Here is a 12415-nt window from a genome sequence, read left to right as displayed (position 1 = left end):
TCTATAAAAATTTCAAATTTACAAAACAAGGATTAATATAACATATGGAATGATATCAATAACACATACAAATACTTTATGCCACTTTTAATGATACAGACAAAAACTTTACACCTTTTTTTTTGTTGGCTTGACCCATGGGGATTTGAAAATTGAATCTCATAGTTTACATCATACTTCATAACGCGACCATTGCCAATTGAGCTGCCCCCTAGGCAAAAACTTCACACCTTTAAAATTCTAAACTTGAAATTTATCTTACATAAACAAAATATATACCAATTTCAATATGTTATCTAAAATATTATTTATATTTGAAGTTATAGAAATAATAGAATGTGGAGCTTGTGTTAATATTTTGTCTCCAGGGGTAATTTATTTGACAAGCTTGTGATATGTAAAGTAATGTGAGTGATGAATTTTCCATGTGGAATTCTTTAGAGTAGGCATGTGTTGCCGTCCTTGGGTGAGATTGTGATACCTAAAAAAAAGGTTATAATGGTAGCAGTTAGAATCAATATCAACACAAATATGAGACCAATCTAATTATTGATTCCTCTAAATGCAACTAAAATAAATTATTCACATGCACAAAGACTTTACACCTATTAAAATTAAACAAAATACAAAACAATTATCAATAACACATGGAATGTTATCACAAAAACTTTACACAACTTTCAATGATAGACATGGAAATTTTACACCCATAAAAATGGGTAATTCATTTGACAAGCCTATGATATGTAAAGTAATGTGAGTGATGAAATTTCGAAGTTCAAATCTCTAGTGTAGGCTTGTGTTGCAGTCCATGGGTGAGGCGGTGATACCTAAAGTTATAATGGTAATAGTTAGAATCAACCCTCTATCGACACAAATGAGACTGACGTAATTGTTGGTTCCTCTACAAAAAAAAAATAAAAAATATTCACATGCACAAAAACTTTACACCTATCAAAATTAAACAAAATACAAAACAATTATTATGAACACATGAAATGCTATCAATAGCATATACAAAAACTTTACAATACTTTCAATGATACACATAGAGATTTTACACGCATAAAAATTTCAAACTTAAAAAAATTATTTTATTATATGTTTTGCCTCTGGGTATTAGTTTATCTTTGACCAAAAATTTATGATACTTATTCATTTTTAACATTAAGAATTCAAAAACTTTACAATACTTTCAATGATACACATAGAGATTTTACACTCATAAAAATTTCAAACTTAAAAAAATTATTTTATTATATGTTTTGCCTCTGGTATTAGTTTATCTTTGACCAAAAATTTATGATACTTATTCATTTTTAACATTAAGAATTCAATTTTTGTTATTTTTTATTATTACTTAAATTTATTTATTTGTGAAGTAATTGGTTGAAATCTTATTATGGATTTGTTTAGTAACTTCCATTTCTATTAGTTACTAATTTTTCTTGTTTTTAGTTTTATTTCACTTTTTTTCATGAATTATTATATTTTCAATTTAAAATTACTTATTATTATATTAAAAACCTATTTTAATAAATTTAATTATAAACAATTATATATATTAATAAAATAAAACACACACATAATATATGTATGCTAATATAAACGATATTAATTAATCCTATTTCTAATTCTTGGGATGGCATTCTACAATATTGCTTTATTTTTGTGAATTTTTGTCTTTGTTAATTAAAAAATAATTAAGCTATTTTAAAGCTAAACACAAGTACTAGTTACCATATTACCCTTGCGACGTAAAAAAATGCAAAACAATTTCAATATTATCTAAAATATTATTTAAAAAAAATTAATCTTAAGCAATGACTTTACACCCATTAAAATTAAAAATTTATAAACATGTTAAGATACCCTCCATCAGATCAAAGAGATTTAGAACAGTTGGTGAAAGAGCGGGCTATTAAGGTGCTCCGTAAGCAAAGGTCACCGGTTCTAGTCTCGCTGATACCAAAAAATCCAGCATGGTTTCCGCTGGTGCGGCTCAGGCCAGGTGCGATCCCCGGGTGATTTTGACGGCTTAGATGCCCCTGAGTCGTGGCCTCTCAGCCACAGGGTAAGAGTGATTTTCAGGATTCACCCACTTATCAATAAAAAAAAAAATACCCTCCATCAACCAAACTCGATAAAGACTGTTCAGATACAGATTTAAACAAATATCAACTGTTTGCATAAGGGCACCCTCTATATCAACAAATATAATCTTTCACATCATACGTTCCTTTCAACGGGAGTGAGGTGTTGAGGTTAAAACAATATAGGAGTCCTGAGACCTGGACGCTCGGAATTTCAGCCGTTGCAATATTTGCGATTGGAGGGAAATACTCTCATTACCATTTCCTCCACAGTTCCCTGGTCGATTCCGTCTTTCACATGTTCGAACACTGGACGTAGAAGAGAAGGTAGTAAGCAGCAATGGCGAAAGAGGAAGCAGCATCCATGGAGGTGGAGGCGGAGAGGACAACAAAGCCCTCAGTTGCCGGCGCTTCTTCGCCCTTCGTAGACAAAACTCTGGTTGGTTGCTCAAAATCTGAATGCCTTTGTTTTTTCCGCTCCTCATTTAATTCGAACAATTTATTGAGTACACGTTGCCATGCGGAACATCAGGCTCCTGGAGACACAGTGCTAGACCTAACGCGACTCGATAATCAGACTCTCAGACTGGGCGGCGGTCTTCGTCAGGCAAGTACTGTTTTTATGTTTTTTGCTAATCGGGCGAGTTAAAGGTCAATGAAATTCTCGTGCTCTTCTTTCAAATTGTCTTCGGTTCTCTCTTTAATTCCTCTTTAGCTTTCTTGAATTTATTGCTAGGAAGTTCATTGTGAAGACATTTTCAGCAAACAAGGAATAAAACAGAATTGTCATACAGCTGCAGAAAAACAACTTGGTATTTATTCTGCTAAAGTCACTCAGATCTCTCACTTGGCTCTTTCACAAAGAACACGCCTCGTTCTGTCAAATTCGCCCAAGGCTTGCAGTTGGCCCCATTTACAAGGAACGGTCTGTTGAACTTGGTCAAAGGGCCAGCTTGCGTTAGTGAGACAACCCACAAGGGAGGATACGTTCAAGGAGAATTTCAACCTTGCTGGGAGCTATGAAATACACCTGCTTTACCATGGAGAACCAAAACCCCATTGACATTATTTTTTTTGTTGAATAAAAGGTGTTTTTATTGATGGACATAAAGTACATGCAAAACCATAATTTGGCTTTTCTGCCTTTCAGTACAGAATTAGTAATACAGGGCCTATGACAATTCAAAATGGGACATTGCTTGACAGAAGCCTGTCCATTTCATTTTGTCTAGACTTTGCTATACTGTACTCGATTCTATCAGGATTTTAGATTTGATCTTTGCTTGGCAACATTTCTCCTACGGCATAACAGAAAATCCAGATTTCTGCAAGGAGTGCCGAGCATAACCCTAATGTTCTAATATAAGCCTTAACTCTGTGACAGCCGAGCACAATACTGATTACTCCTGAGGCTCTTGCGAGAGCAGATTGCAAAGTTATGCGAGATGAATTGCGATTCTGGCACCAAAAGATTTAGCCGAGTTACTATCATATTCACTCTGTGATTGGATGATATGGGCTGATTGACTGTTCATCATGAACAGGGATGCTATGGACCAACTATTCCAAACAACACAAAAATAGAAGAAATGAGTAATTTCATGCTTTCAGAAAGATAAATAATGAAATAATATAGCCTTTCAAGGGGGAAACCTCGTCCTACAATATATCAAAAGCACAAGATGAGCTTATTGTTAATACATGATATACTCACAACTAAAGGCCCTAGCCGACTTGTGATGACAACAATAATATTACAATAGTAATGTCATATGCCATGCTTAGGGCTTAACATGCCTTACCCCTTTAGATAGGTGTTTCCCTCAACACTTGACTAGTCATGGATGTTTTTGTATGAAGAACTCATCTTCTTTTGGCCGTTTCAAAACTGAAAGCAGCATACAATGCAACATGTGGGGCTTGTTTTGCTTCCTTTTTTTTTAATTTTTTCTGTTAGATGGCTATTGGCCTATAGTAGGTGCCTAATATTCAAGCCTATGGCCCTACTATTGCTATGCAATTCATAGTAATGTTAAATTCTTAAAGTAAAATAACATTCTACTTTCTTTCATTTTCATCCTTTTACTTAAATTTTTAACATTACCATGAAATGACTCAGGATGTTTGAGAGTGGTCTTGAACTCATTGGAATTCATATGGAGAAACTAGAATTTTAGATCACACTCAAAATCTTGCAATCTTAACAATTTGCAGGATTTCAAGATTGGGGGGATTGCAAGATTTCTATTGGATTTTGTCATGTATGAGGGCATGGAACTAGTATTTAATCAAGAGCACCATGTTGAGAAATCAGGAAGCTTGTAGATTAGAGTTGATTTCTCTTGCTTGATAATTACTTGTGAATGTTTGTCGGCTTTTTATTTATTTTATTATGTTTTCTTCATCAAACAATTACCAAATATAAAACATGAAGATCACAAGAGACAAGAACACAAAGATATATGCCCCAAGCCAGGGCAAAAACCCCACAAGGGGAAAACCCAAGAAAATCCTCTTCTTATAGAATTAGATCAAAGTGAGATATCCAAGACCCAAGACCAAGACCAAGATTGCCACAAAGACCCAAGTCAACCCTCCTTCAAGCCATCTCCAACAAGTCATAGTCAACAAAAGTCAACGCTGGTCAAATCTCTGAATTTTGGTCAATCCCTGAATTTTCGCCCCTTGAAATTTTGGCCCTGTGACAACCTCATAAAACTACAAAAGAACTTGCATGTGTGAATAGAATTAGGTTCAAAATAAATTATCTTCTCTCTCCTTCAACCTCCTTCTCTCTCCTTTGACTTCGCTGGTTTTTCTTCTTATCTTGGCACAAAAATTGATGAATGAATGAATGATCTATAAAGTGGTCAAGTTGCCCTCTATATATACACATCCAAGAGGTTGAATAGCTGCCCCTAGGGCCGACTTGTTAAAATATGAAAGTTTTATGCAAAAATTTAAAAATTCTTTGTAGAAACTTGAAAGTTCTATGCAGAAAATTGAATGTACTTTGCAGAAAACTGAATGGAACTGAATGTACTTTGCTAAAAGCTGAATATACTTCGCAGAAAACTGAATGTACTTTGCAAAACGTTGAATGTACTTTGTAGAACGTTGAATGTATTTTGCAAAAAACTGAATGTTCTACGCTGTTACAATTATTTAGAATGAAAATTTCTTCAAAACTTTTTAGATTAGCAATTGTAGATGTAACATAAACTTAAGGATCATACGAAGACAACCAAGCACAAATATGAGACACTGAGATTTTGGTCCATTGACTAGGGCAAAACCCCTCAAGGGGAAAACCCAAATGATTCTTCTTCTATTGGATTTATTTAATTGTTTAGTAGAGAGAGAGAGAGAATGAATAAAGTCACCAATGTCTGATCAACTTGCAGCTGAAGTGCACTTGCTCTTTGTTTGAAGATCTCCTCCTTCTCTTGACTAGATCATGTCCTTTACACTTGCTCCAACTCTTCCCTTACTCTTGCTTTTCACTAGCTCTCACACTTCTCTTGCACACACTCAACTTACTCTCTTTCTTCACAATGAACATGCGACACACAATACTCACTTGCTCCTACGTAAATAGATGAGAAAGGAGATGTTGAAGGAAATGTAACTAGGTTCGGTCTTCATAAATGTACTTTTGATATTTGTATTTATTTAAGAAAATAAATATTATTTTTATAATATATGTCAATGCGTTTCTTGCTCATTGAAATAGGTTTAGCACATGTTAAAGTGTTATAGGTGAGTCAAATAGTCAAAAGAAAACGTTGAAGACCTTAAGGGCATGTTGCACCATGTATATGTTTGTATAAGAGTCAAAGTATATCCCTCCAAGCAAAGTCAAGTCTCCTCCAAGCATGTGACACCACCAAAGAAGCAATCCGAGCTATATATGTCAAGTCAGCCTGCAGCCTTCTAGTTGGCCTAAAAGGAGGGACATAATCAATGAATGGATTGAATTGATTTACAATGAGCAATGAAGCTCAATAAATAATACAACTGTATTTACAGAAACAACAAGTTTCTACTAAGAAATAGAAACAACAAGTTTCTAATAAGAAATTGCTAATAAGATCACAAACATACATAAATGAGCATTAAACACTAAAATAGCATTATTCTAATACCCTCCCTTAATGCTCAATCTATTTACAACACCTATAGACCCTCTGAATTTTACAAACTTATCAGGACCAAGGGGCTTGGTGAAGATGTCTGTTGGCTGCTCTGTTGTGGGAACATACAACAACTGAATGGATCTGTCTTCAACAAGCTGTCGAATGTAGTGACAATGGGTTTCCACATGCTTTGTTTGTTCATGGAAGATTGGATTCTTGGCAAGTTTGAGCACTCCCTGACTATCACAGAATAAGGGAGTAGGACCTGCCTGGGAAACATGCATATCCGCAAGCATACATCGAAGCCAAACTACCTCACAAGATGCCTTAATTGCTCCCCGATACTCTGCTTCTGTCGAGGAGAGAACCACTCCTGCTGCTTCTTACTAGTCCATGTGACAACACCGGATCCCAGGCTAAACACATACCTAGTTGTAGATTTACGGTCATCAACCGAACCTGCCCAGTTGGAATCCATGTAACCACTGAGTGTAGGATCTGAACTCCGAGTGTATAGAAGTCCATAATCAAAAGTGCCACTCACATATTGCAGCGCATTCTTCGCTGCTATCCAATGATCAGCCTTAGGAGCTGTCATGAAGCGTGAAATGTAGCTCACTGCAAAACTGATATCAGATCTAGTGGCAATAAGGTAGATGAGGCTGCCCACTAATTGCCTGAATAAAGATTCATCCACAAGTGGTGAGGATGACTGAGCTGAAAGTTTGAGCCCTGGTTCCATAGGAGTCGTGGCAGGCTTGCAATCCTACATTTTGAACTTGTCGACTTTTGGCATACTTGGACTGAGAGAGAAGATGTTGTTCTCAGTCTGTTAGACTTCAACCCCCAAACAATAATGAAGAAGTCCCAAATCTGTCATATCAGAAGTGCTGCACAAATCCTGTTTGATCCCATGGATCAAATGCACTGACTGCCAGTAATGATAACCACAGACAGAATATCATCACCAGTATGCTTGATATACAGGTTTGCATTGGATGGACTCTGTTGAAAGCCATGATCTGTTAGGCACTCATCAATTTTCATGTACCAAGCCCGAGGGGCTTGTTTCATACCATAGAGTGCTTTGACTAATCTACAGACTTTCTATTCTTGACTGGCAACCTTGAATCCTGGAGGCTGCGTCATGTAGACTTCTTTTTGTAAGTCACCATTCAGAAAAGCACTCTTTACATCCATCTGATGGAATTTTCAACTGAACTGAGCTGCTAAGGCAAGGACGAGCCGCATGGTACTCATCTTGGTTGTAGGAGCAAAGGTCTCCTCATAGTCTATGCCTTCCTTCTGTGAGAACCCTCGAGCAACAAGGCGAGCCTTATATTTGTCTAGGGTTCCGTCAGCGTTGTATTTCACTTTATACACCCATTTGCAGCTAATGGATTTCTTCCCTACAGGAAGATCAGACAGGGTCCAAGTGTGATTCTTCTGAAGACTCTGGAATTCAGCTTCCATAGCCTGTTCCCACTTAGGTATACCCTTTGCCTCTGAATAGGTTTGAGGCTCAAAAACATTGTGTAGGTTAGCCATAAGGGCAAAATTCACTGTAGGCTGCTGTTTGCTCTTATTTCTGGAAGTTCTACCTTCAAGGAGCTCATTATCCTGGAGATCACCAATAGTTTTAGCCCACTATTTAGGCCGGAGAGTAGATGAACCAATATCTGGAGTAGGTGGAGGAGCTTAGAAACAACAGGAGCAGCAAGAGGAGGATTATTTTCCGGAGGGAACTCAGGTAGTGCATCATCAAATACTGATGCTGCATCATCCCTCCCATCAGGTGGACCTAATGGAAGAAGAACACTGTGAGGCTGATCCTCAGAACACTGCTCAGAAGGAGGGGACTGAAAGAACCCTCTGTCTTCATCAAATACTACGTCCTGACTGAAGATAAGGTGATCAGTGTCTATATCTATCAGCCTATAGGCCTTGTGGTGATCATTGTACCTTGTCATCATGAGTTTTTGGCTTTTGGAATCCAACTTAGAGTGCTTAGCAGCTGGAATCCAAACATATGCAACCGAGCCAAACACTTTGAGGTGACTGATCTTAGGCTTATGACTAGACCAAACCTCTTCTGGAGTCTTCCCCTTAACAGCCTGAGTAGGTGATCGGTTAAGAAGATAGACAGCAGTAAACACTGCTTCAGCCCAAAATTTGTTCGGAACACTCCTGTGTTGTAACATGGAACGAGCCATTTCAACAACCGTATGGTTGCGATGTTCGACAACACTGTTCTGCTGAGGAGTGTAGGGTGTAGTTAACTGGCGTTTGATGCCATGGGTATCACAGAAGTTGGAGAAAGTAGAAGAACAAAATTCCCCCTCGTTATCTGTCCTAAGAGTTATGATATTACAGCCAGACTCTTTTTCAACTAAGGACTTAAACTTTTGAAAGATACTAAATACATCAGATTTATGTTTTAGAAAGTACACCCACATCTTTCTACTGAAATCATCTACAATAAGCAAAAAATATTTGCAACCAGTAACTGAAGATGTATTCATAGGACCACAAATATCAACATGAATTAACTAGAGTACCTTAGATGCGCGCCAAGATTCTCCATCCTTGAATGAAGACCGATGTTGCTTGCTAGCTTGACAGGTGCTGCACACTCCCAAATGCTGAGTCTGAATATCAGGTAACCCTGACACAAGTCCCTCCCGAGATAGCTGAGAGAGATACTGAATGTTTAGATGCCCATATCTCTGATGCCACAGAGTGCTGATGGGAGAAACACGAGCTGCTAGAGCCACTTCTGGAGAATCACTAGTGTCAAGAAGCCTGTATAGGCCATGATCCTCTAGGCCAACAACAACTGTAAGACGAGTTTCCCTGTCAATAATGGAGCACTTGTGCACACTGAACACCACATTGAGCTGAGGAGAGTTCCTCATAATCTGGCTGACAAACAACAGATTAATTTCCATACCAGGAACGTAGTACATATTCAGGAAGATGAGTGTGCGCCCATCAGACTGGATCTGAACTGTACCTCTGCCAACCGCTGTGTACTCCTCACCTCGGCCGAATACCACGGAATCATTGAAAGATGAGAAGTTAGTAAACCAGTCATGCCCGTGAGAGAAATGACGTGATGCACCAGAGTCAATGTACCAGGCAGAAGACGGGGCATGATCTGAGGACCTCTTAGCCATAAAGGCGTAACAGGCAGATTCCTTCTGCTTGGAATGTTCTGTAACATTCGCTTTTTGATGAGACCCTCCCTGCTTCTTTTGTTCAGAAGCAATCCTTTGTCGGCAATCTTTCTTCATGTGGCCGAACTTATGACAGTAATTACACTGCACATTTTTCTTCTTAACAAGATCAGAAGGCTGAGAAGAACCTTTTTGCTGAAAGGACTGAGAGGACTAATATTTGGCAGCAAAAGCATTTTCTGAGGAGGTTGATGAAGCACCACTACCAAACTGCTGTTTCCAACGATCCTGCTGCAGGAGTTTGGTGCATAACTCCGGAAACTTCAGATCAACATTAGTGGAGGTAATGTTGAGTGTTTCTATGAAGTGCTCATAAGGTTTTGGTAGACTTTTCAGAGTGATGACTACCATATCTTCTTCTTCCATGGTCCGACTAATGGCTTTGAGCTAATCTCGAATGTCTTTAATCTTGTTAAGATGTTCCTGTAAAGACATATGTTCGTCCATCATGATGGAGAACAAGTGATTCTTTAGAAAGAAAGCTCTACTTTTGTTGGATGTCTCGTGCAATTCCTTCAAATGTTGCTTGATTTTGGCAGTTGTCTTGCCGGAAGGAATCTGTGGTAACTGATCATCAGTCACAGAGAGTTTGAGAAGCATAACAGCCTCTTGATTTCGATCATCAAAGTTATCTTGATCTGCACCAGGTGTACCAGGACTGAGCTCTTTGCCCAAAACGAGCTGGTCAAGACACCTATATTCAAAAATGGTCAACATTCTCTGTCTCCAGATGTTATAATTGGTGCCATTAAAGCTCTGACTGCGTTCCAACATCAGATTGATTAGCGAGGCCATCTGCACGTTTCCCAAGACACAGAAAACAACAAAGGATTCGGTCACAACTTTCAATGCAGATGCCGGTTGATCTGGACAAAATCTAAAGCATTAGAGCACGCCGCGTATTCTATCCCTCATAATCCCAGCATGCGAGGTTTTGACCCGAGTAAAAAAAATCCAAAGCAAAGAAATGAACCTTCGGACTTATTCTGATGGCCTACCACACGCAAGCTATCAGCATCCGTGAAGCAATCTTTCGTGGCCTTTTTCGTGTCTAGGAAGGAACATGCATAGCACTGCACAATATCAAATCTGACAGATGCTGGTGCGAGTCTCTTGACCCTCTCTCGATGTCTCGGGGTGCAGTCGCAATGGGAGCTGCATGTACCAGGTGAGCTATGGCGACGGGTCGTATACGCTGGGGAACTTCGCAACGGAGACACTAACCCTCAGGGGAGAAAACGGTGCCAAACGTGGCCATCGGCTGTGGCCACGATAACGAGGGGCTGTTCGTCGGTGCCTCGGGGCTTCTTGGCCTCGGCGGAGGGGCGTTGTCGTTCCCTTCGCAGTTAACTGATGAAAGCGGTAAAATATTTTCTGCCTCGACACCTTCTACTATGTCTCCCTCTCCAGAATCAGTGTCGGCGGCAAGATGCTCTCGATCTCGGATTCCGTCTTCGGCATCGACGCCTCTTTGGTGATCATCAGGGCAGATGCAAAGCAAGAATTGGCATCCGGCTAAAACCCAAACCCGTAGCGTTGCCACCAGAATTCCTCCCTTGAAGCGCAGACACCCGTAAGCAACAGGCTTTTAGCTAGGAGGGAGCCGAGGAACGGCCCGGTGAACCCATATTACTTTTATGGAAACGAGGAGCTGTAAGCGCTCGGAGGGCAAATCGCAGAGGCCACCTGCTGGTGTTATTTCTGCGGCCACTGATAAAAGCAGCAGTGACGGCAAGAAACGAGCTAGAATCGAATCGCCTCCAATTTTTTTTTTCAGACTCTTAGAGAGCAATTTTGAAATGAAGCACGAAATTTTTCAAACAATGAAAAATTATTTCGAAAAAATACACGAGCTCTGATACCATAATCAATGAATGGATTGAATTGATTTACAATGAGCAATGAAGCTCAATAAATAATACAACTGTATTTACAGAAACAACAAGTTTCTACTAAGAAATAGAAACAACAAGGTTCTAATAAGAAACTGCTAATAAGATCACAGACATACATAAACGAGCATTAAACACTAAACTAGCATTATTCTAATACAAAGAAGGCTATAAGGCAAGTTGCCTCCAATTGAAGCACGAACCTCCCTATCCCTATAGAAGATCATCTGAGAAAGCATCAAGACATCCTCATCAATCATCATCATTAAGGGAGCTAGATCAAAGGTGTTGTCATCATAAAAGGGGCAATCTCCTTTTATTGAAGAAGGGATTTCATTTGAAGGATCATCCAAAAAGGCACTAATACATCTTCATCCACTACCATCAAAGGGATCAAGTTGAAAATTTCATCTTCACTTGTCAAGTAAGTATCTTTTATTCTATAGTCTAATCTAGTAAAATGACTTCGTTTTGCAAAGAGATCCATAAGCTGTTTGGGTCATCGAACTTCCTTGCATGGAAATGGAGGATAAACATAGTCCTCAAAGAAAGTGAAGTCATTTCAATGGAAAAGTCTCCACACCATTCGAAGGTCAAGCATTATCTGAATACATGGAAAGGGATCAAAGGGCTCAAGAGATTTTTATGAAATCAGTCAAAGGTCCCCTCATCCCTATATAGCAGGATCGGGGATATCAGAGAGATATATGATAAACTGGTAGAACTATTCTTTGAAGATGTGATAAAGAAGGTTAGATCACTTAGATATGATCTACACAAAATGATGGTATCAAAGGATAAAGGGTTATCTTCATAAGATCTCAATTGCAAGATTTGGGAGAGATAATCTTCATTGTTCTAAATGCACTAACCGATGAACAAGGTAACAAATGTCTATGAGGATAAGAAAGCTATCCCATTCAACAACTTGTCGTTTCTATGCAAGATAAAAGAAGATTGGTTGAGGGCAAAAAGTATTTAGACGTTTGTTGAAAGAAGAGAAGATCATAGCTAAGACTCGATGCTATGAGCATTATACGAAAGATTGTCCTAAGCTC

The 12415-nt window shown here is 38.7% G+C and overlaps 1 protein-coding gene across 1 annotated transcript in view; it reads left to right on the top strand.

The window, feature by feature from the left end:
• The first annotated feature begins 2171 nt into the window (after nt 1-2171).
• Nucleotides 2172-12415, top strand: part of LOC149213449 (uncharacterized) — a 213770-nt gene continuing 203526 nt past the window's right edge. Inside the window, exons 1-2 of the mRNA XM_089392004.1 lie at nt 2172-2532; nt 2626-2700. Of these exons, the coding sequence (XP_089248130.1) occupies nt 2434-2532; nt 2626-2700 (174 nt within the window). The 5' untranslated portion in view covers nt 2172-2433. The remainder of the gene's footprint in view (nt 2533-2625; nt 2701-12415) is intronic.

Source organism: Pinus tabuliformis, chromosome 1_1 (genome assembly GCF_031772625.1).
Source record: "Pinus tabuliformis cultivar Carrire ecotype Pingquan chromosome 1_1, CPIR1, whole genome shotgun sequence".
Lineage (NCBI taxonomy): Eukaryota > Viridiplantae > Streptophyta > Pinopsida > Pinales > Pinaceae > Pinus > Pinus tabuliformis.
Note: the sequence above shows the minus strand (reverse complement) of the source record. Positions and strands in the feature narration are given on the sequence as shown.